We start from the raw sequence: 24347 nt of genomic DNA, 5'->3' as shown, positions 1-24347 counted from the left end.
TTGTTAAAGACTAAACTTCAGACAGAAAGGCCCACAAACAAACAGCAACTGAAAACCACCACAGTGAAGGCCTGGCTGAGCATCAAAAAGGAGGAAACACAGAGTCTCGTGATGTCCATGAGTTCAAGACATCAGGCAGTCATTGTCAACAAAGGGTTTTCAACCAAGTACTAGAAATGAACATTTTATTTACAATTATTTAATCTGTCCAATTACTTTTGGTCCCTTTAAAAACAGGGTGGCACATGTTAAGGAGCTGAAACTCCTAAACCCTTCATCCAATTTTAATGTGGATACCCTCAAATGAAAGCTGAAAGTCTGAACTTCAACTGCATCTGAATTGTTTTGTTTAAAATTCTTTGTGGTAATGTCTACAACCAAAATTAGAAAAATGTTGTCTCTGTCCAAATATATATGGACCTAACTGTATAATACATTCTTTTGCACAAGCCCTTAATATTTTTTGTGACTATTCATTCTGTTTTTTTTTAAGGGTTTGAATTTGAAAGATAAATAATATTATGAACACAATTTTCAAATACATCTAAGGAAAGAATCATAAAAATATTCAAAACGCATATATAGTTAAGTCCGCCTGGAGACATGGCAAAGTCAGTCCCCCCGTCAGTACTATACAATTATTAGCAGTGGATTACTCCATATATATACCTACATCTGGGTACATCATACCCAAGAAACCACGGACAAGGAAATATAATTATTTAAAATCAAGCACATTTTATTAAATTCAATTAAAAGGTAATGTGCCACACATAGACAAAGGCACAGAACAAAAGGGGTTGTGCAAAGAGGATTATCCAAGTAAACATAGGCAGTGATGGTTAAAAATGTCAGAATACAATCATAACATTGAGCTTGAAATCATTCATATTACTGCAAAATAGCAACTACCGGCAAAACCTACAAGTGTTCACATACAACGTGGACTATTACCAGTTTAATCATTTCAATTTGAGCGCAGACTATGTCCCATTTTGACCTACCCATAGTGCTGGGAGAACCGCCACAAGCTGCCCCGACGTGCGTTTTGCACACACAAGAGTGCTTTCTCAAGGGGAAAGAATACTGTTAACATTGTATTTCTTTCTCTTTAATTTCATTTATCTCTTATAGTAGAAAACCCACATTAGAAGAGAGTAACAAAGAATTAGAAGTCCTTAGAGAGTACCTATCACCAGTCTGGAGCTGCCCTTTTTGCAAGTTGTTTTGAAGAAAACAGCAGTCAACCTCAAATTGGTGATTTTACTTAATTTAACTTATTTGCAAAAATAACTTTTCGTAATGCGAGGCTAAAGAAACGGAAGTTCCCACTTGTGGAATCCCGACAAGCACCCTCCACCCTGCTATATGTATGATTATTTTATACACCCATACTGTGCTAATAATTATAGGATGGCATCCTGGAAAGCTATTCCAATATTTAGGCCACAGCCCCACTATCAGTATTTGGTCAGTATTCGGTCAGTATTTTTTCTCAGGAGTGGGAGCCAAAACCAGGTGAGGAACAATCAGAGAAAAGGTAATATAGAAACAAGTCACCAATTCTGCATTTATCACCCACTCCTGAGAAAAAATACTGACCAAATACTGACCAAATACTGATAGTGGGGCCGTGGCCTTACACTGTAAACTGCAGCATGACCATGCTGCTTTGAATTCAGAATCATACTAGTGACAGCTAATATGGGTGCCGCTCAATACCTGCTTAGTAAATGATGGGGCAGCATTGGTTTAATTTCAAGTACAAGACCTAGGTCTTTCATATCGAGGAGAGCTGTGGAGGGTTGTGGAATCTCACCTTGTATGCCAGGATCCCACTACCTGGAAGTTCGAAGGTAAAACTAATAAAAGTATCTGTTTGTGGCTGCCCACGGTTTTCTTAAATAAAAAGGGCCCCCAGACAGGTGATTGGGACTCTTTAATAACCTGCAATGATTGGCTTTTATCTTCTAGCTTTGGCCCTATTAGTGTCATATTGGTACGTCTTCAAGCTCTAAGTCTTTCCTTGACTTCTTAGTGTGTTTCTATGGTTTTAAGTGCATAACTGAGGTAGAGGTCTGTTAGGGATTAGAAGTGTTCTGTTCCAAAGTAATGTTTAGATAAAAATGAAGAAACGAGGAGTACCTTCACACGCCACTTATTACAGGTCATGTGTGGACAACTGCAGTTCTCTGGAGGACAGAGAATAAACTAATAGGATATAGAGCCATACAAAGACCTGGAAACAAGCTGCAGACAAGACCGGCAGTCGTTTTCTTGTTTGTATTTTCATGGAGACTGTTCATTCTCCAAATATTCTGAATATAAATGAGACTCCAATATGACCCTTACATAGAGAAGGTGGATGTTAATACAACTTTCTGTTTTAGTTTGATACGTAGGATGTCTGTTCTTTATCCTCGCCTTTGGCAAGGCTTGACATAACTATTTTACTGTCTGGGTTGGAAATTAGATTGACACTTTTCATAGTACACATCCGTACCATATTGTCCTTTTTATGTGGACAAACCAGAAGTTCAGCTGTTTATTGGCAGCAACATGTAGCAAATAACCCTAAGATGTTCATTATATTACTTTGATGAATGTTCCTTCTTTAGCAATCCTGATAACAATAAATACATTTTATGAATGTTGTAAGGTTTTAGCTGATTGTCGCTGGAAACAGATCTAATAGCAGAAATTAATAAATTGCCTCATCCAAACCCATAGAAGGCTACCAATGTTCCTTCATACAACCCATTAATATTGTTTACAGCCTTTAGTCAGATATTGTTAAAATACAGAATTATCTCAACCCTTGTAGATAAAAATGAATTATAAACAGTCATCTTCGTCTAGACCAGGGGTCTCAAACTCGGCTGGGTATATGGGCCGCACATGGAAAAAATTTGAATTTGGGGGGCCGCATTCTTTGTTCAATGTGACATTTTTAGTGATACCATTTTTTTTGTATACACCTTTTGAACATTTTTGCCGTGTTTATTTTTTTATGGCTTGGGTCGTTATGGATGTGGCGATAATAAACGTGCACTTTTTTGTGTTTACTTTAGTTTACATATAAAACAGCATTTTTAGTGCCCAATATTTTTTCATGCTTTATTTTATTTTTTATTTTTTTTACAATTTTATTTCCCCCAATTGGCCACATACAGTAATATTGTCTTACAATTAGCATCATATAGTAATAATGGAAAACATCTTGTAGTAATGTTCCCCATCCAGGTCCCCATCCTGTGGCTATGTGCCCCATCCAGGTCCCCATCCTGTGGCTATGTGCCCCATCCAGGTCTCCATCCTGTGGCTATGTGCCCCATCCAGGTCTCCATCCTGTGGCTATGTGCCCCATCCAGGTCTCCATCTTGTGGCTATGTACCCCATGCAGGTCCCCATCCTGTGGCTATGTGCCCCATCCAGGTCCCCATCCTGTGGCTATGTGCCCCATCCAGGTCCCCATCCTGTGGCTATGTGCCCCATCCAGGTCCCCATCCTGTGGCTATGTGCCCCATCCAGGTCCCCATCCTGTGGCTATGTGTCCCATCCAGGTCCCCATGTTGTGGCTCTGGTCCCCATCTTGTGGCTCTGTGCCCCATCCAGGTCCCCATCTTGTGGCTATGTGCCCCATCCAGGTCTCCATCTTGTGGCTCTGTGCCCCATCCAGATCCCCATCTTGTGGCTATGTGCCCCATCCAGATCCCCATCTTGTGTCTATGTGCTCCATCCAGGTCCCCATCTTTTGGCAATGTTCCCCATCCTGGCGCCCATCTTGTACTAATGTGCCTCATCCAGGTCCCCATCTTGTGGCTATGTGCCCCATCCAGGCCCCCATCCTGTGGCTATGTGCCCCATCCAGGTCCCCATCTTGTGGCTATGTGCCCCATCCAGGTCCCCATCCTGTGGCTATGTGCCCCATCCAGGTCCCCATCTTGTGGCTATGTGCCCCATCCAGGTCCCCATCCTGTGGCTATGTGCCCCATCCAGGTCCCCATCCTGTGGCTATGTGCCCCATCCAGGTCCCCATCCTGTGGCTATGTGTCCCATCCAGGTCCCCATCTTGTGGCTATGTACCCCATCCAGGTCCCCATCCTGTGGCTATTTGCCCCATCCAGATCCCCATCTTGTGGCTATGTGCCCCATCCAGATCCCCATCTTGTGTCTATGTGCTCCATCCAGGTCCCCATCTTTTGGCAATGTTCCCCATCCTGGCGCCCATCTTGTACTAATGTGCCTCATCCAGGTCCCCATCTTGTGGCTATGTGCCCCATCCAGGTCCCCATCCTGTGGCTATGTGCCCCATCCAGGTCCCCATCTTGTGGCTATGTGCCCCATCCAGGTCCCCATGTTGTGGCTCTGGTCCCCATCTTGTGGCTCTGTGCCCCATCCAGGTCCCCATCTTGTGGCTATGTGCCCCATCCAGGTCTCCATCTTGTGGTTATGTGCCCCATGCAGGTCCCCATCCTGTGGCTATGTGCCCCATCCAGGTCCCCATCCTGTGGCTATGTGCCCCATCCAGGTCTCCATCCTGTGGCTATGTGCCCCATCCAGGTCTCCATCTTGTGGCTATGTACCCCATGCAGGTCCCCATCCTGTGGCTATGTGCCCCATCCAGGTCCCCATCCTGTGGCTATGTGCCCCATCCAGGTCCCCATCCTGTGGCTATGTGCCCCATCCAGGTCCCCATCCTGTGGCTATGTGCCCCATCCAGGTCCCCATCCTGTGGCTATGTGCCCCATCCAGGTCCCCATCCTGTGGCTATGTGTCCCATCCAGGTCCCCATCTTGTGGCTATGTACCCCATCCAGGTCCCCATCCTGTGGCTATTTGCCCCATCCAGGTCCCCATCCTGTGGCTATTTGCCCCATCCAGATCCCCATCTTGTGTCTATGTGCTCCATCCAGGTCCCCATCTTTTGGCAATGTTCCCCATCCTGGCGCCCATCTTGTACTAATGTGCCTCATCCAGGTCTCCATCTTGTGGCTATGTGCCCCATCCAGGTCCCCATCCTGTGGCAATGTTCCCCATCCAGGTCCCCATCTTGTGGCTATGTGCCCCATCCAGGTCCCCTTGTTGTGGCTCTGGTCCCCATCTTGTGGGTATGTGCCCCATCCAGGTCCCCATCTTGTGGGTATGTGCCCCATCCAGATCCTCATCTTGTGGCTATGTGCCCCATCCAGGTCCCCATCCTGTGGCTATGTGCCCCATCCAGGTCCCCATCCTGTGGCTATGTGCCCCATCCAGGTCCCCTCTTGTGGCTATGTGCCCCCTGTGCTGTTCTTCACACACATAAAATAGAAAAAAAAAAGATGATTCTCACCTGTCCTCCGTTCCCTCGGCGGCCTTCCTGCAGATGTGGCCGCAGGCACCACAGAGTCAGACCCCTTGACGATCCCGACCTGGTCCAGGAGGAGCCGCCGACAGCAGCGCTGCATTGCTGCACAGAGACTGTTTCCCAGCACTGCATTTCCAATGCCAGCCGCTGGCCAATCAGAGGCCAGCAGCTGACATCTGCATATGGCAATGTCGTCATACTCGCTGCGCTGACACGCAGATATCAGCTGCTGGCCTCTGATTGGCCAGCGGCTGGCTTTGGAAATGCTGTGCAGAGAGTCGGTCTCTGTGCGGCAATGCAGCGCTGCTGTCGGCGGCTCCTCCTGGACCTGGTCAGGATCATCAAGGGGTCTGTGCCTGCGGGCCGTATAAAGCAGCCTCAGGGGCCGCATGCGGCCCGCGGGCCGCGTGTTTGAGACCCCTGGTCTAGATGTACACTTGGGCCAATTCTATAGGAGAGGACCTATCGGTGTATATTGGAAGTGGAAGAAAATCAGTATACAGATTCAATATTGTTGTTGTTCACACGTAGCTCCGCATGGCAGTGATAACCAGCTTCGTACAGCAATGCATTGGTATATTATATGAAGTGTCAGCTTCCAAGACTTGAAAATCTAGGAAATTATTTAAACTTCTCTTCTGTTCCTAAAATTTGCCCTAGTATACAGTCAAAATTCAGTCGTTCACCTTTGGAAAGCTACAATTGTTTAGCTCTACTCTACTTGACATGGGAATCTAACACCTAATGTAGAATGGAGAAATTTATTGAAGGTTTTTCAGAATTGTGGAAAAGTTTGGTACACGCTGCCACTAAACAATGTGACTTTTTTACTTTTTCAATTCTCAACACTTCTGACAAGTTTTCTATAGCAGAAATTAGTGTAAGGCCACAGCCCCACTATCAGTATTTGATCAGTATTTTTTCTCAGGAGTGGGAGCCAAAACCAAGTGAGGAACAATCAGAGAAAAGATATAATAGTAACAAGTCACCAATTCTGCATTTATCACCCACTCCTGGTTTTGGTTGTTCCCCTCCTGAGAGAATATACTGACTGAATACTGACCAAATACTGATAGTGTGGCCATGGCCTTAATCTCTGGATCTGGCCAGCTTCAGCGACACTGTGTTCCTCTGATACTGCAGAGTCGAAACTACCTCTGCTTGTTGCATTGGAAAGTGCACAGTTCTGGCCAAGCATGCCACTGGTCTGACAGGTCAATCAGGAGCGCACCGCCCCCTGGCCGCCCCCTGGCAAGCAGGAAGCCAGGATGCGGGGAGTGGTGCATTCCTGAAGACAAGCTAAGACAATCCTTTAAAGCACCATTCCAGCATTTTTTTCAGCGCTGGAGTGGTGTTTCTAATATAAGGTCCCCGGTCTTATACTCACCCTCCAGCCTCTTCACCTTTTTCAGCACCACTCCAGTCCTTCGTCGACATATTGTAACCACAACTTCTGGCTGTCCAGAAGAAACAGAAGTTACGTCACAAGCTTTCCAGAACAGGCTCCCATAGACTTGTATTGAGTTGTGACCTCCGGCTCCATCCACAATTAAAGTAGCACTCTGCTACCCTAAGTATGTAAATATGAAGTATGAAATCTGAATAGCATTACTGCTGTAGAAAATAGAAATAAATGACAAATCTTAAGATTAAGATTTCTCATTTATTTCTATTTTCTACAGCCGTAATGCTATTCATATTTCATACTTCATATTTACATACTTAGCGTTACAGTGTGCTACTTTATTTGTTAATTGTATATGGCAGTAGCTTCTCATAGTAAGCACCTGTTCACACCTATTTCTTGTATTTGAAATGCCGTCAGTTTTTTCTGTCTCCAGCTCAGTCCATTAAACACTGGAGAGATCCAGCAGATCACAATCTGCCGGAGACCAACGGGAGCAGTGGTGATAAAAGGTGAAGACGGCGGCGGTTCAGTATAACAGTTGGGTCCCCCCAGATTAGAAACACAAGAAATCGGGACCATATAGCCCTGAAATGATCCTGGTATTTACATAGCATAACATTTTACCATCAATAATCTAGGAACAGCCTTGCTTAGAGATTTGGATATAAACTGAAAAGAAAAGTAGTTGCAAATAAACTATTGTGGTCATTTAAATGTATCACTAATCGACCAAATGCAATGATTTTGTTTTTTCCTCTTTTTGCTACAGAAATAAGGAATGGAAATCTGAAAGCCATTTTGGGACTGTTTTTCAGTCTGTCGCGTTTCAAACAGCAGCAACATCAGCAGCAGCAGTATTACCAGTCACTGGTGGAGCTCCAGCAGCAGGTGACACATTCCCCTCCACCCGCTGAAGGCGGTCAGCTCAGAGCGCAGCAAGATATGCAGTCTAGGTAAGGACTGATCACTCACCAAATATATTGGCATGTGGGGATGGAACTGAATGTCCTGTAGGAAAGTAAAGGATAGATAATATGACGACTAATTTGGTGCTAGGGTGTAAATATTCAACATCACAAGGGTACTTAAAGACAAAGATCTATAACACTTATACCAGAAGACAAAAGGTAACAAGCCAGACTAGTTATGTGCCCTGTGCATGCAGAATCTTCAGGATGTAGCATTTTTCTGTACTATCATTTCTAGAGTGCACATCATATAGATACATTGATAATGGTTAAAGGGGTATTCTCATCTCCAAGATCCTATCCCAATAAGCAGTAGGTGTAATAAAAATAATTTTAGCAAATATCTCCAATTAGAAATGTAGTATAGTTCTCCTGATAAGCTATGTTGCTTACCCCATGTGCAGGCATTGCAGTAGCTTAGGTATCCATGGTTATGACCACTAACAACTAACTGTCACTATGAGTGGTCGTAACCATGAATACCTAAGCTACTGCAATGCCTTGCCCATGGGGTAAATCACATAGCGAATCAGAAGAACTATACTACATTTCCAATTGAAGGTATTTGCTAAAATTATACACCTACTACATATTGGCATAGGACCTTTGAGATGGGAATACCCCTTTAAGTATATTTTCTAAATACATAAAGAAATTGTAAAATTATGCTTTTCGTAATAAACTTCCGTGGTTTTACAGGGATATATTACTGATGCCCTGTCCTTAGAACTGACATAATATGATCTGTATTAGAGCTTGTTCACATACTGCATTTTTGCCCTGTTTTTTCTGTCCTTTTTCTGAGCATTTGACAGTACCAGCACAGTGAATGGGATTTCTGAAGTCTCATGCACATGCTGCTTATTTTTTTCCTTGCAGGTTTGAACCTTCAAAGCTCTTTTTAAACTCTGCATCATGTCAATTCGTTCAGCTTTTTTGCAGTGTTTTTCACCCTTTAAAATTAAAGGGGAAAAAACACAAATAAAAATGCCTAAAAAACACAGCAAAAATGTGTGTATATTACGCAGCGTTTTACCTGCCAATACTGTTTTTTGCAGCAGAAATATTTGCTGCAAATTTTAAATGTGTGCACATACTTTTACTATACCTGTCAAGGCTGCTTTTTACACCGATCTGATTGGATACTTGTAGGTTGGATTTGCACCAATTTTTTTTTACTAATGTTATATCCACCCAAAAATTGTAGGCATTGTCTAGTAACCCTCATTCATAGCCTATCCTTAGGGCTTATGCCCATGGCCATATTTTCAGTACGAGTGAGATCCGACAAAACATTGGATCGTACTTGGCCCAGTGTTATTCTATGAGGCCGTGCACCTATCTGATTTTTTTCTTAGAGCTAATCCAAGGAGAAAATCACTGCATGCCCCAGTTTGATATGATGTTCGGATCGAACTAAGTCATGCAAGTCAATGAGTGTGTGGACTGCACTCGGGGGACATCTGAGTGCAGTATGATTTCCATGGACTGACAGAATTGAGGAAATGGAGACATTATTTCTCCAGCTTTTCCTCATCCGAGAGAATCGGATCACACTGTGATCATACTCTGAGCATTTTTTATGTGACCTTAGCCTTAGGGTATGCAATCAATATGTGATTGGTAGGGTTGTAAATAGTAAAGCAAAATGACGGGCAGACAGACATAGCTGCGCTTTACTTTAAAGTCCCATTCAAATGGATTAGTAAATTTACAGTACTAAGAGGCCCCTCTATTGTTGCCCCACACGCAGAGGAACATTCATACATGTTCTTATGACTGATATTTCTGCTAGCACTGCGGGACCTTCATTTTACTCAATAAGGGATCACCATGTTCCAACCACCTGCAAATCCACATCAATGGCCCTCACAAAGGTTTGGTCATTGATAGAAATTCCTTGCTAATCACTTTAATGTGGTTTCTTATGTTTTAACTTTTGAAGATAAAACCATATCTTGATTAACAAATAAAAGGCTAGAGATGTGTTAGATGTAATATGGGAGCCGACTAGTATTGTCCTTGGTTTACCCCGTGATACATTTATTGCAGAATGTGTAATGTGTGTAGATGGAACCTAAGCTGCTCTTTGGTGTAAACATTTGCATCTTGTATCACTTCTATCATGCAGTAATACCGGGATATTATTACTATGAAAGTGATAAGGATGTAGTGTGTGTCAGGATCTGTGGCTTTGCATAGTTCATGCATTATCAGAACTATGCAAGTAATGTGAATCCATTAAAACTCCATTTTCACCCAAATGTTTTACTGTTAATGGGAAGTACGTCTATGGGTAACGCAGAATACAAACTTACTTATACTGTGTTCCGCATCACACCAAACAAGTCTACTGAGTGGGAGAAATATTCGGGGCCGTCATTTACATTTTCTGCTGTAGAAGACACAAAAGACGTATTATATTGTGTTTACCTCAGAACATGGGAAAAAATAATATCCATGCGTATTAAGATTGGTAAATGTCACCGTTTTATTCTTTAGGCTGGCGTTCCATGATTATTTGGAGAAAAAAGACAAGACGAAATTGTTACCTAATTGTCATAAGCTGTGACTTTTCCCTCAGCCATTAGTTACTGTGAAGGCTTGGTCTTAAAGGGAATCTGTCGACGGGTTTTTGCCACCTATTCTAAGCGCAGCATTATGTAGAGACCGAGACCCTGATTCCGGTGATGAGTCACTTACTAGGCTGCTTACTGTAGTTTTGATAAAACAACTGTTTTATCAGCAGGAGATTATCACTAGAGGACTTGTAAACTTTCTGCCATGTAGTCCTTCATAGTCATAAGATCTGTATAACCCCCGCTCCAACCACTGATTGGTTGCTTTCTGTGTACACTGTGCATGGGCAGAAAGCTGCCAATCAGTGGTGGGGGTGGGGTCATACAGAGCTCAGCATGCAGAGAAATGAGCATGCAAAACAGTGATTTTATCAAAATGGCAGCAAGCAGGTCAGTAAGTGATACATCTGTGGAATCAAGTCTCTCCCCCTACATTATGCTGCTCTCAGATGTGGTATAAAAACCTGGGGACATATTCCCTTTAACCACTAGCAACTTGTATGAAAAAGCTTCCCTTGTTCGTCAGGTGAAGGCCCCCATACAAATTAGATTAATGTTGACCGCACACGCAAATATCGACAGGCTCGTCAACAGTCTAATATGCATGGGGGCACTGGCTGACTGATAGTTGGGGGATAAGCCGAACATGCATGTCTGATTTTGGACTGCCAACCGTGTTGCTCTTCCGGAGACAAGTTGTCAGCTAATATGTCATCTGGCTGCTCTCTCATAGAGAACACTGTAGTGCTCCGCTAAAGGAGCGCTCCTGTGTATGAGAGAGTCTGCTGAGGTAGCTGTCTGCAGAACAATCGGCCGTTGTATTATTCAGATGCTATCTAATTTGTATGGGGGCTTTAATACAGATAGCTAGGATTAACTTTCCCCATTCATTTCTGGTTCCTCTGTTTATTCTATTACATGCAGTGATTTGTTAAACCATTGCACCTTGTGGTTTGAAAAGGTTTTTCAGGGTATTTGATGATTGTTTAACTCTAAGGAACCTTTTTTCTGGGTGGGAAGTATTGTTATGTAGAAGCCGCTATCATAGGGTCCGTGGATTTGACAGAATTGTCCATTGTAGATACAAATGTCACTACAAGGGAAATTCATATTAAAGGCTTACTAATGATTTTTGGAAGTGAATCTGGGTTAATCTGCAGGTAAACTGTTTTAAAAACATATTAGATAACTAAAGCAGCAGCTACAGGGAGAAATAAAGTTTATATCTTTGCTGTAGCTGCTCAATTCCAGTCACTATACAGTGATGAGTGCACTGTAATTATTCATCAGCGCTTTAACTGACAGAGCAGGCTGTCAATCAAGATTCCAGGGAGTGATTGCTAACTGTATAGTGAATGGTGACTGTAACCGCTCCTTGCACCACCCCGAAGACTGCAAGCAACTACAGAGAGAATATAATTTCATTTTCTCCCCTTAACCGCTAATCCTGTAAGGCCGCCTAATATGTTCTTTTAACGCTATTTACCTACAGATGAACCCATTTTCTGCAGAAAAATAGGGTTTGTGGACATGATGAATTCCCTTTAAAGGGAATCTGTCAGCATGTTTTTGCTACCTCATCTTGGAGTATGCAAAGCGAAGCTGAATCCAACAATGTATTAGTTAGATTGATTGTGAGAGAACGTCTGCACCTAGCATAGTTTTTAGATTTAGAATGAAGCAAAGCTGTGAAAGCCAACCGTGCCCTCACCACAGCTGTCTGTGTACAAAGTTCATAGACAGTGAGCTGCCTATCACAGGAGGGGGGGCATGTTGGATCAAAGCTCACGCAACCTGCTAGTCACAGAAATGATAAGCTACTGATGCTAAAACAATCATTGCACGCAAACAAAACCATAAGTGAGAGGCATAGCTGAAATCTGTATTTTAGCCCCTATAGCATGGTGTCTTCAGATTACATATTAAAACCTGCTGACGGATTCCCTTTAAATGGAGTCTCCTATAATAGAAACAAATGGTAATTTTTTAGCCCTATTTGGAAATACACTTCTCAATACTGAAATTGCAACACCAAGAGGGGAAGTTGTGGAATTATTGAAATCATGAGATAAATAGATGTTACTGATATGCAATTAATGAAAAAATGTAGATAAAATCGTAAAAACATCTCCATTTAATGAGCACTACTGAGAGAAATACACACAGTTACATGCATTGACATGTTATCCATGAGGTTTATTTTGGGTGTCTGAGGAATATTCTACCACACTGAATGCACTAGTATGAGCAACGTGCAGCCTACCTTACATTATGCCACCCGACACCATAAGCCCAGGAGTAGGACTGGTGGCCTTTCTCTCGTGAAGGTTTCTTCATGATGCTGCCATTGTGGTCTCTAGACCAATCTCCGGCTATCATTGCATTATAAACAAAAGCAGGATTCATCGCTAAAGAGGATAGACCTCCATTTCAGCCTCCACATCTGTCTTGATCTGCATCATAAAAATCTTTGGGGGTGGTCGGCGTGAGGTCAGTGGAACTCCTATAGTTGGACATCTGGCTTGCAGCCTAATTCCATGCAAATGACTTCTGATGGTTTGTGTAGATACTGTTTGACACATTAGGCTTGGTATGTAACGTCCAATTTCATTTACAGTGCAGAATGGATCGGTCAAGGAACCACCAATTTGACCATTTCTCCAGATTGTCCCAGGAGCTGTTTTTCAACATGAAAATGACAGGCCACATATTTCTTGTGCTACTGTGAACAGCCTGTGTGTCCTAAATGTGCTACTATGGCCATGACTAGACATCATTGGTTGGCAATTGCAAAGGGTGCTGTCAGCAGCGGCTTTTGATGATCTGCATGTCCAATAGTGCACCAAGTGCATTCAGCATGGCAGAACATTCCTCAGACAGTCATTAATAACCTAATTGATAACATGCCAGTGTGCGTAATTCTGCTCCTGGGGCTTATACTCAATATTGAATAAATTGAGATGTTTCGCAAATATAGTTTCCATTTTCCATCATTTGCGTATCAGTAACATTTGTGTTGATCCCATGATTTCCATAATTTCATGACTTTTCCTTGTTGGTGTTGCAATTTTAATGTTGACAAGTGTATCAGTTTTTTTTTTTAGTTCTGGACAATCCCTTTATGTGCAGCTCTTGTAATGAGACAGTATGTCATAGTTCTCTCTATAAGGACCTGGAATTGAGCAGTACCGGCCGGCTCAACACCGAGAACAGCTGATTGGCGCGGGTGCTGGGTGTCGGACTCAGACCCATCAGACATTGATGACCTATCCTAGGGACAGCTCATCAATGATAATGCAGTGGACCACTTCTTTAATATGCATGGCATACAGAACCTTTCATGTTTGCATTATGTCAAAATATCTAGCCTGAGCTGAAGTTTAATATCAGGTGTGAAACTTATAAGATGTATTACCATCTGTTAATACAAACAGAGAAGAAGATAAGTGGTAACAAATAAAGCTTTTTTCTGGAGGAAACATGAATCTGGTATATCCAGTAGTTTCCTGTTCTTTAAACATTTTGATAAAAACCAGCAGCCCTGGAAGGTGCTGACTATAAGACACATTATGTACATTAGTATTCTTGTACTTTACACATATTTCCTGGCAAGAAATGCTTCTTCCAAGATAAGGGGAAGGTTGCTTTTTTAATTCTGTAAAATCCTTACTAATCTAGGAAGAACTCTTAGGTTAAGACCAAATGAAGGGTTGGAAAGTCACTTCTGCAAATTTTTCAATAGCTTGTTAAGCAATCACGTGATTTGGCTTTTTCACCCACAAAACCGATTGGCTATTACTATCGATGTAGTTTTGGGGGTGAAACAGCTCATTCCCTGCAAAATAAAGTGACTGCTTGTTAAATACTAAAAAACAAACCCACAGCAGCTAATTGCCGCTGCAGTTTTTGGACCCACAGCCGCACAGTTTGGCCCTACTATAAGTGTGAGCCCTCACATTTCACCTGGCTGTATGGTAGAAGCTCTGGCAACCAGCGCCAGGTCAATGGTGACACAATTAATTACAATAAAGAGGACCTATCACCATATCAAAAGTGGCCAGGTTTTGCTGCTGTTTTAATTTGGCTGCTCCAGAGTATTATTTTTTTTTTTTTTTAGTTCCAACATAATACAGTTCCAGCGATATGGGCCTTTTTTTAGTACATCCATTTTCATGATTTTTGCCAAACTTGTGTTGCTCGTAAACTTTAAGGACTGTTTTTTTGTCTTGTAAGGTAGGGATGTGCCCATGTATTTATCAGGCCCCTGTGCAGCTGCGCAGTTTGCACCTATAGTTATGTCCACAACTTCTTCACCTTATTCTTATTTCTCAGTGACAAAGCAATATACTGTACATCAGAGTACTTTTTTGGAACCAAGAGCTAGGTATAATAATTTTTGCACACAATTGCAGGGGTCAGAATGCTAGTGTCACCATCCCACTGAAAAACCAGAGGTGTTTTACATTTCCTATTTCATTTGTTAAAATCCGACAGAAAGGGACTTTTTGTTACATGTTGACTCATGAGTTCTAGTAAAATGATAAGGGGAACCATAATGTGCAGAACAAAATCTATGTTTTATTATCGTCTTGTTGTCCATTACAAACAGAGCTCAGCTTTCATTTTGTAAAGTGAACCTAACATGTCATGTAAACTTTTTAGTTAAACGATTATTGTCATCTTGTTAAGTGGGTGATATCGCTAAGTGCTTGTAAAAACAAGCATTTTTTCTTATTAAAAATCCTCTCCATTCTCAAGAACATAGGGATTTTAAATTCAATTGTTACTGCCCATTGCCAAGGTTACCGGCCACCTCTGTAAACACATGAAAAGTGTTAATATCTCAAGAACGGCTGAAGATGATGATAAGTGGTAAGTTGCTTGTATTTAGGTATTTACAAGCTCTATCTGAAAAAAATACCTTTATAAAGATGGGAAAAACACAAATTTATTTATACATTTCCTGCAGATAAAAGAGGAACAGTGCAATTTAGAATTCTGAGAAAAGAGGTCCCAGAATTGTTATTTTATGGCTATGAATATAAAAATACACATATTCAATAAATATATAAATATTATATATGGAGAGACCTAAGCCACCCATTAGTTTAACATTTGTACATTGAAATTATTCCCGTTTTCCACTCCTTTTGTACACTGTTTTGCATCATTCTATTACTTTATGGCTTGGGCAACACAGCAACTTTGGCATTGATGCCTTTTGGTTGACCGAAGTTCAATGGTGTTGCTCCTACATTGCAGTGCAATGCAAGTGAATGGGGTCCATTTGCGACCTTGATGTACTGCGACTGCGACAATTAAGTTGCAAAAAATCTAACTTGGTTGGACTTCTAGCATCTTGTTTTTCTTGGTTGCAGCACCCTCAGGGTCGCAGTGCGATGCCATTCACTGTATTACACTGCAATGTAGCGATAACACTTAGAAAATTTTGGCTGCGTAACAGGTGGTGTGGCCAAAATCGCAGTGTAGTCCCAGTCTAAAGCTGCATTTAGAATGCAAGATAATTGTGAAAGAGTGTTGTTAAAAACACTAATTTCACAATTATCAGGAAGTGTAAACTGGCTGCCGATCAGCTGCTGAGCAAGCAAAATCGTTCAACTGGTGAAATGATCTTTTGGGTAAAAGATCATCATACTTGATGGGGCATTGTCCTGTGTAAACAGGATTCGCACAGCTGAGAACCATGGCAGTCTAATATAGATCGCCCAGTGCTCATTGTTCACTTTGATCTGCCTATGTAAACGGGCATTTAAATGACTGCCGATCGGTAAAGTTTACCGATCGACCGTCACAAAAGTTTACCGATCGACCATCACATCGTGCTGCCGGTTGGACCATGCCAACGGATCCTTATATGTGCCACTGAATAGTGTAGGTCCGCCATGTTTTATGTACACATCACTGATTCTCACATTTTCATAAACTGCACTCTACTTGCAAATGAATATTTCTTAAATCAACAGTACATGTAGCTAGTATGTATTCATGCATCCAAATAGACTATTTCATTATAATGTATGTAACTCGTGGCTTTTCAATGTATTGTCTTTGCTTTATGTCTGTTGTACATTGAATTTTCAATATGTTAGCTCATTGTTATCTCATTGTAACTGGATGTTCATTACTTGCAGACATTGCCTTTAATATTGTGGTTATCATTATATTTGTTGTCATGTGCATTGTTCTTGTCATCCATCTGCCTAGTCGGTGTTAAGTTTTTGTGCACGCTGTTTCAATGCTTTTATTTAATTGTTCTGTTTCTTCTCACAGTCTGGCAGCCAGATATGCAACTCAGTCTAATCACAGTGGGATTGCAACAAGTCAAAAAAAGACTACTAGGTCAGTTGACACCTCTGATTTATTGTGTGCTAGTGATGGCCATGTATAATTGTGTCCTATTCCACAGACACAACGGAATAGAAGCAAATCCATTATCTAAGCTGAGCTGCCAGATTGCATTCTTCATAATAACCAATCATGACCAGTGTGACTCTCTCCATTTATTGATTATTGCAGCATATCTACAAGCCCCTGAGTTTTCAACAAAATTCCGGCTTATAATCCTCTTGAAGGATTTTTAGGCAACTTGAAATTGTGCAAATATTTAGCGACTTTCGGTGTTTTTACACCAAGAAAGAAAGATGGGTGAAACTTGGACAGGGTATGTTAATGTCTGACAATTTCATCAGAATTTACCCTACAAAAGTGGCATAAATTATGCCAGAAATGTATTCCAACCACTGGCTGGAGTAACATTTGTGGCTGTAGCGCAAAGCAGTTGTAAGATGCACCAAATGCAATAAGAGGCGCTCACCACTTTACTGAATTTGGCGCATCTTATTCCAGTGCGTCTTAATGAATTGGGGGCTATGGTGTATATAACATCCTTTAATATTTTTTATTATTGTTAACTTTATGATGAAATGTACTAATAGCATTCATTTGATATATAAATTGATTATGTATGTAACCAAAAGCAGTAAAACCAACAATATGACATATGCTTACTTCTCTGGTCCCCATAGCCTGTGACAGTGATAATGTATGCAAATTATCCCACAAGTATCCCTCATGTACTAACTGGTAGATGTAGCAACCCGAAAATTAATGTCTGACACTTTAACAATCTTTGCAACATGACCATGGAAAAATGTCAAGCCGGAAACTCATGTACAGACAGCCTGTTTCAGGGTTCTAACCCCTCATCAGTGTAGAGCTGAGGAATGTTTGATACCACATACTGCTCACACTGATTACTGACATAACTAAATAGAAAATACAATTTTGCCAAAAAGTGTATTTTACCAAATGGGCTCATTTTTAGGCTTTGCATTTTGGGTTAAAACATTTATGTTCAATGGTCCCTAAATTGATTCATGAATTTAAATAAAGTAAACTGACAGCACTGTCCAGCCTCTGAGATTTCTGAAGAATTACATCAAAATCTTAATGGAGGAACTTCTCTTTTAGCTTCTTTCCATTTTTATAGTGAGCTTCTGAAGGTGTTCATCAAATGTAAAAAAGCTGTAATTATCTTGCCTGGTCCTACACTGTAAACTGATTGGTGTGGGAATGTGTCTCTTACGGCATCTCATCCAAACACAAAGCCACTTATAGGGGTTGTCTAGCTTGACTAAAAGTTGTTTAAGGTATGTAAAGTGGAAATACAGTCAACGTACTAATACACTTGAATAACTAAAGTTTCTTTGATCTTCAGATATCTGTTCTACACTGTGTTCCAAATTATTATGCAAATAATATTTTCTCAGATTTTCCCAAATTACCTATATGAATTGCAGTCATTGTAATTTTCCAGTCAAATAACTATTAGAGTACAATTGAAAGGTTTTTGTACAAACTGCCTATGATAACAGTATATTTTTACAAAAATAAAACACTCAAACTGCACTCAAAATGCATGTTCCAAATTATTATGCACAGCAGAGTTTTCAACCTTTTCATTTTAATAAAGAACAAAAAAATGGTCATTTTTGAAATTATAAGCATTAGCAGGTTATTACAAACTGAAATCAAACAGTTTTCAACTCAAAACTTTATTCTAGGTGATGTTACATTTGCACATAGGACCCCTTGTTCGAAAGGAGCTTCTGAACTCTCTCGTCCATTGAATTTGTCAGGTTTTGGATGGTTTCTGCTTCAATTGTTTTGCATGAGGACAGAATACCCTCCCAGAGCTGTTGCTTAGATGTGAACTGCCTCCCGCCATTATAGACACTCCTTTTGATGATGCTCCAGAGGTTCTCAATGGGGTTGAGGTCAGGGGAGCATGGGGGCCACACCATAAGTTTGTCCCCTTTTATGCCCATAGCCGCCAGAGATGCAGATGTGTTATGTGCAGCATGAGACGGTGCATTATCATGCATGAAAATGATCTTGCTGCGGAATGCACGGTTCTTCTTCTTGAACCATGGCAGGAAGTGCTTTTGAGAAACTCAACATACATTATGGAGTTCATCTTTACCCCTTCAGGGATCCTAAAGGGGCTGACAATCTCTCTCCCCATGATTCCAGCCCAAAACATTACTCCACCTCCTCCTTGTTGGCGCCGTAGCCGTGTTTGCATGGGGCATCCATCAACCAGCCATCCTCCACTCCATCCATCTGGACCATCGAGCGTTGCACGGCACTCATCGGTGAACAAAACAGTTTTGAAGTCAGTCTTCATGTATTGTTTGGCCCACTGGAGCTGTTTCTGCTTGTGTGCAGTAGATAGAGGAGGTCGACAGGATGGCTTACGCACAGCTGCAAACCTCTGAAGGACCCTGCATCTTGTTGTTCGGGGGACGTTGGAGGCACCAGCAGCTTCAAAAACTTGTCTGCTGCTATGACAAGGCTTTTTTGCCGCTGCTCTTTTAACCTGACGTAATTGCCTCTAGGAAAAAGTCCTCAATTTTCCCTTATCAGCACGCACACGTGTGTCCTGTGAATCAGCTACATACTTCTTGATTGTGCGATGATCACGATGAAGTGTCTTGGCAATGTTGATTGTAGTCATGCCTTGACCTAAACACTCCACAATTTGTTGCTTCTCAGCCGCCGACACATCCTTTTTCTTTCCCATTTTGGCAGAAAATGTAGGCTGCTTAATAATGTGGGACAGCCTTCTTAAGTAGTCTTGCCTTTCATTGGACACACCTGCCAAACTAATTAGCACAGGTGTCTGCAATTGCTCACAGTGATATAAAGAGCCCTGACACACATCACCATCAATGAGTTTAACTGACAAACAAAAAAATTCTTACCTTATCACTCCGAAACACTTTTTGCATAATAATTTGGAACACAGTGTAGTCCTTGATCTGAGCAGCTCCACTTCCAGCTTTGTTGCAATACTGTCTAGTGCTTGACCAGTAATATAAAGAGTATGGCTGACTGGCTCATTTCAATAACTAAGCCAACCTCTTTCTCTGACAGCTGATACATAGAGAAAGTGTCTGGCATTGAAATAAGCCACCAGCCTCCATTACACTGGTGACATGTTGACAAAGAAAGTTGTCTCCAGTGTGGAGCCCAAGCCAAAAGTGGAGCTGCTGGGATCAGATACTGATATGTTGTGATCTGAACAGCTCACAAGTTTATTAGCAAGATGTAAACCTTTCTCTTTCAAACACATCTAAAGATATTTATTTTCAAGTGGACAACCCCTTTAATATGAAAAGTGCCTATTGTAGACGTAGAGGACAAGAGAAAAAAATTATTAAAAAAACCCATGTGTCTCCAGGTCACTGTATACCACATATGTTCTCATGGTTAACTGATTTGATTAGTTCATTTCAAATTTAGTCCATATAGTTATTTATTATTCCAAACTGGAATAAATGAGATTATAGCGCCACAAGATTATTAAACCACTAAACCATATTTTACATGCAAACATCTATAATAACAGTACAAACAGAATGAAGCTAAAAATCCACGCATCAGTCAGTTGGGGGTTCAGTGATGGGGTGTGCCACTTAATGTTACGTTTGTTTTATTGGTGTGAATTTTAAGAATGGGATGTAATTTGCAAGGAATCCATGGTCTACTATATTGATAAAATGAAAGGAGAAGTTTCAAACTGAAATGCAAATCACACTATAAGTTATATATGTATCTCGCACAACTTTACTTGAAGGTGGTAATATCCAGTGACGCATACTTACTGTTTAAAACCATCTGACTATTGCTGGTTTATATCTTCAGGTGATATTAAAGGGTTTTCATCTTTCAGAAAAGCCCTGTATCTCTTTTGCAATTTGCTTTTTTTTAAATTTAAAAACAAACAAACAAATTGTGCTTTATTCCCCTTCCCATGTCCAGCACTGAGTCTATGCCACTCCTCCCTGCGCCTGTCACTGTTGACAGCATGGGGCGCTCAGAGCTGCTGAGCTCACTGATTGGCTGCAGCGATGTCGAAGTGACGGCAGTATTGCAGACCCAGACACAGTGAGCAGGAGCAGGGAGAGTCAACACTGGACCCCAGGATGGATGAGTAAAGAACAGTTTAAGAAAAGAAAAACTGCAGCCGAGATACAGGGGCTTTCCAAAACTGGAAACCCCATTAATAAATAATTAATTGATACATATTACACCTAGTGTCTGCTTTTGATAAAGTACTAAAACTTTACACTAAACTTCTGTTAAAAATGAGTCAGAAATAAGAAGAAAAGTAATTAATGGCGTAACATTATCATTCTAATCTCCTAATAAAACTATATGGAGCTACAACCTCCCTGACCCCTGACTTCTGAGGCACCTTTATGTTCTGTTATTTCTTTTGCTGCTGAGACTTTTAATTCCAGTGTAGTATGACTGGTCGATATTCGGTTACATGTTATTATCTGTCATAGAATGACAAAGCAGTGGTTTGCAAAATCAGAACATAAAATTACACTGGTAAGGTTCTAGTTACTGTGTCTGACATTTCGTGCTATTAATCACAAAGATGTATCCGTTCCAAAAGAAGTTAATAAGCGCAGATCAGAGATGAAATCTGTGTAAGAGGAAGTTAACAACTTTTTCCTATGAAGAACTTCTGAAAGCGTTAAGGATTTTGCTTGATTTTACTTCCAAAGGCAGATTGTCTCACATCTGTGACTGGCAACATTTTAGAGTATAGTTGTAAACCACTCACTCGGTTGTCATAGTCTATGGAAGAGAAGATTTATTGGATTAAGAATGGATATTCTGTGAGTGCATATATGGCTTATCACTGAGCACTATCTAAAGTCCAGCCTTTCACAACTACTGTATCCATAGTCCTTCTTCATAAATATATTTACTTATTAAAATAGTATCATGAACTATGTGTACGTCACTCTCTTGGGTCAGTGTAAAACAGAACGTGTCGTTGGTCATACATGTGTATTTTTTACTTGGCGTAAATGTTGTTCTCCTGAATCTGGCATGGTATATTTCTTTTCTTTTCCTACGCCTCTCTGTTCCTGAGATTTGGCCCCTTCTTCCCTGCATACAAATTTAGTCTTGTGGTCTTCAAGAAGACTCCAAAAGAGAGGAGTTGAGGACCATGCCCACTTGGCTAAATAGACTAGTTTTAGGGAAGATATGGCTAAATCTCAGGACTGACCAAGCACAACTACAAAAGAAAAACAATGTCAGATTTAGGACAACAGTGGCATTTACACGAGGTTAACAGAATACATATTTACGGCCAGTGACAGGTTTTATTTAGGTAGTTGATTTGGTCTATTGATTGTGGGTAGCTGACCAGAGAAACCAAAGTTACCTTAAATCTACTGAAAAGGACTGAAAAACATGAAATAAGAACATTTTAATGGAATTTCTTTCCCTGGGAACCAACAAAGATCTTCATTCATATGATAGGGTCTCCAAGTAGTGTTGGAATGCATCTAATGTAATACTTCCATCACCTGTGCAATACTATGGAAATCCTGAAAACATGATCTGTTGGTGGGTCTTGAGGACTGGAGTTGAGAACCACTGCTGTAGAGTGAAACCTCCATATATCCACAGGGATGTGGAGATACCACCATGACTCAGAACTTGCCCCATTCTCATCCATTTTGTGGATCAGTCTATGAGAATAGACACAGATGAAACTAGGAAAACGTACTTCGTACTTCAGAGCTCCATCCAAGTTTCATGTATGTTTAACTGAGACATTGTTAAGAGTCAATGAATAAAAAAACATAAACATTCAGACAGTCTACCTGCTTCAATGGAAAAAAAAGGATAAAAAAATAATATATGTAGCTATGATGACACCTTAGAAAAAAATCTGCCCGTTTCACTCACTTGGTAACACTCACACGGACTTGTTAATAAAGTATTAGGGTCACTGCTTAGAATACAAAAAAGGAAAAAAAACATTATAGATTCCAATAAATACAATGGGAATCTCCAGCTTTATGTTATAATTCTTATTTATCTGCTTTTTCTGTTCAGGACTTGCATTAAACCAGTAACTCTAATTTTAGGCAAACTCTGTTTATTATTAACTATAACTGTGACCCATACATTTGCACAACTGATTGAAGCTGGTTTAGGTATGTAGCTCCAGTCAATCATTACATTGCATTCATTCACTTGGAGAACAGTCCAGGAGCCACACAGCTTTAAATCAGGTACATGAATATTTCTGTATCTCGAAAATACTTTAAAATAGCCACAGTGTGTTTTATGCTGGTCATATGATTAGCAACATTTACAGGATAAGCTATGGGATTCATTTTGATTTGCATAATATGTAAAGTCTACTGTGTGTTCCTCATTTAATTACAAGTATATATATATATACTGTACATGTATACCTTGTTATCTCCTAAGCATGAAAAGAGCCCAAAATGTCATGTATTTACCACACATATATATACATATACATACATATATACAGTTGAAACCAGAAGTTTACATACACTATATAAAAAGACACATATGCATGTTTTTCTCAATATCTGACATGAAATCAGAATAAACCTTTCCTATTTTAGATCAATTAGGATTACCATCATTTTTAATATTTGCCAAATGCCAGAATAATGAGAGAGAGAGAATGTTTTAAGGCATTTTTATTACTTACTGCTAGTCAAAAGTTTACATACATTTCATTAGTATTTGGTACCATTGCCCTTAAACTGAATGACTTGGGTCAAATGTTTGAGATATCCTTCCACAAGCTTCTCACAATAGTTGGTCAGAATTTGGGCCCATTCCTCCTGACAAAACTGGTGTAACTGATCCAGGTTTGTAGGTCGCCTTGCTCGCACCTGCCTTTTCAGCTTTGCCCATATATTTTCAAGAGGACTGAGATCAGGGCTTTGTGATGGCCACTCCAAAACATTGACTTTGTTATCCTTAAGCCACTTTGTTATCATTTTGGCAGTATTCTTCGGGTCATTGTCCATTTGGAAGACCCATTTCCTCCCCAAGCTTTTACTTCCTGGCTGATGTCTTGAGATGTTGCTTCAGTATTGCCACATAATCTTCTTTTCTCATGATGCCATCTATTTTGTGAAGTGCACCAGTCCTTACTGCAGCAAAACAACCCACCAACATGATGCTGCCACCCCCGTGTTTCACAGTTGGGATGGTGTTCTTAGGCTTCCAAGCTTCTCCCTTTTTCCTCAATATGTAACGATGGTCATTATGCCCTAAAAGTTCCACTGTAGTTTCATCAGACCACAGGTCATGTTGCCAAAAATTAAGGTCTTTTCTTTTGAAGTGTCGTCTTCTTCCTGGCAGAGTGGCCTTTCAGCCCATGTTGATACAGTACTCGTTTCACTGTGGTTATTGACACAATCTTACCAGCTTCACAAGGTCTTTTGCTTTTGTCCTTGGGTGTATATGCACATGTCGGATCAAAGCACGTTCATCTCTGGGACACAGAACCCGTCTACTTCCTGAGTAGAATGTTGGCTGGACATTCCCATCTTTTTTGTACTTGAGTATAATTATTTTTACAGATGAACAAGACACCTTCAGATATCTTGAAATTGTACCCAAGGATGAGCCAGACTTGTGCAAGTCTATTCTCTTCCTGAT

At 40.8% G+C, this 24347-nt stretch overlaps 1 protein-coding gene across 12 annotated transcripts in view; it reads left to right on the top strand.

Annotated features, from left to right (window-relative positions):
- Positions 1-24347, top strand: part of NAV3 (neuron navigator 3) — an 837776-nt gene that overhangs the window by 608648 nt on the left and 204781 nt on the right. For 11 of the 12 annotated variants that reach the window (XM_073651894.1, XM_073651886.1, XM_073651887.1 and 8 more), the window contains 2 exons: positions 7524-7707; positions 16593-16661. In XM_073651894.1, coding sequence (XP_073507995.1) covers positions 7524-7707; positions 16593-16661 — 253 coding nt within the window. The remainder of the gene's footprint in view (positions 1-7523; positions 7708-16592; positions 16662-24347) is intronic. The other variant, XM_073651888.1, reaches the window with a different exon arrangement.

The sequence above is a fragment of the Phyllobates terribilis genome, unplaced genomic scaffold (assembly GCF_046119375.1).
Source record: "Phyllobates terribilis strain yellow unplaced genomic scaffold, ASM4611937v1 Scaffold_11__3_contigs__length_659146591, whole genome shotgun sequence".
NCBI classification, from domain to species: domain Eukaryota; kingdom Metazoa; phylum Chordata; class Amphibia; order Anura; family Dendrobatidae; genus Phyllobates; species Phyllobates terribilis.
The sequence above is the reverse complement of the archived record's forward strand: the minus strand, read 5'-3'. Positions and strand labels throughout refer to the sequence as shown.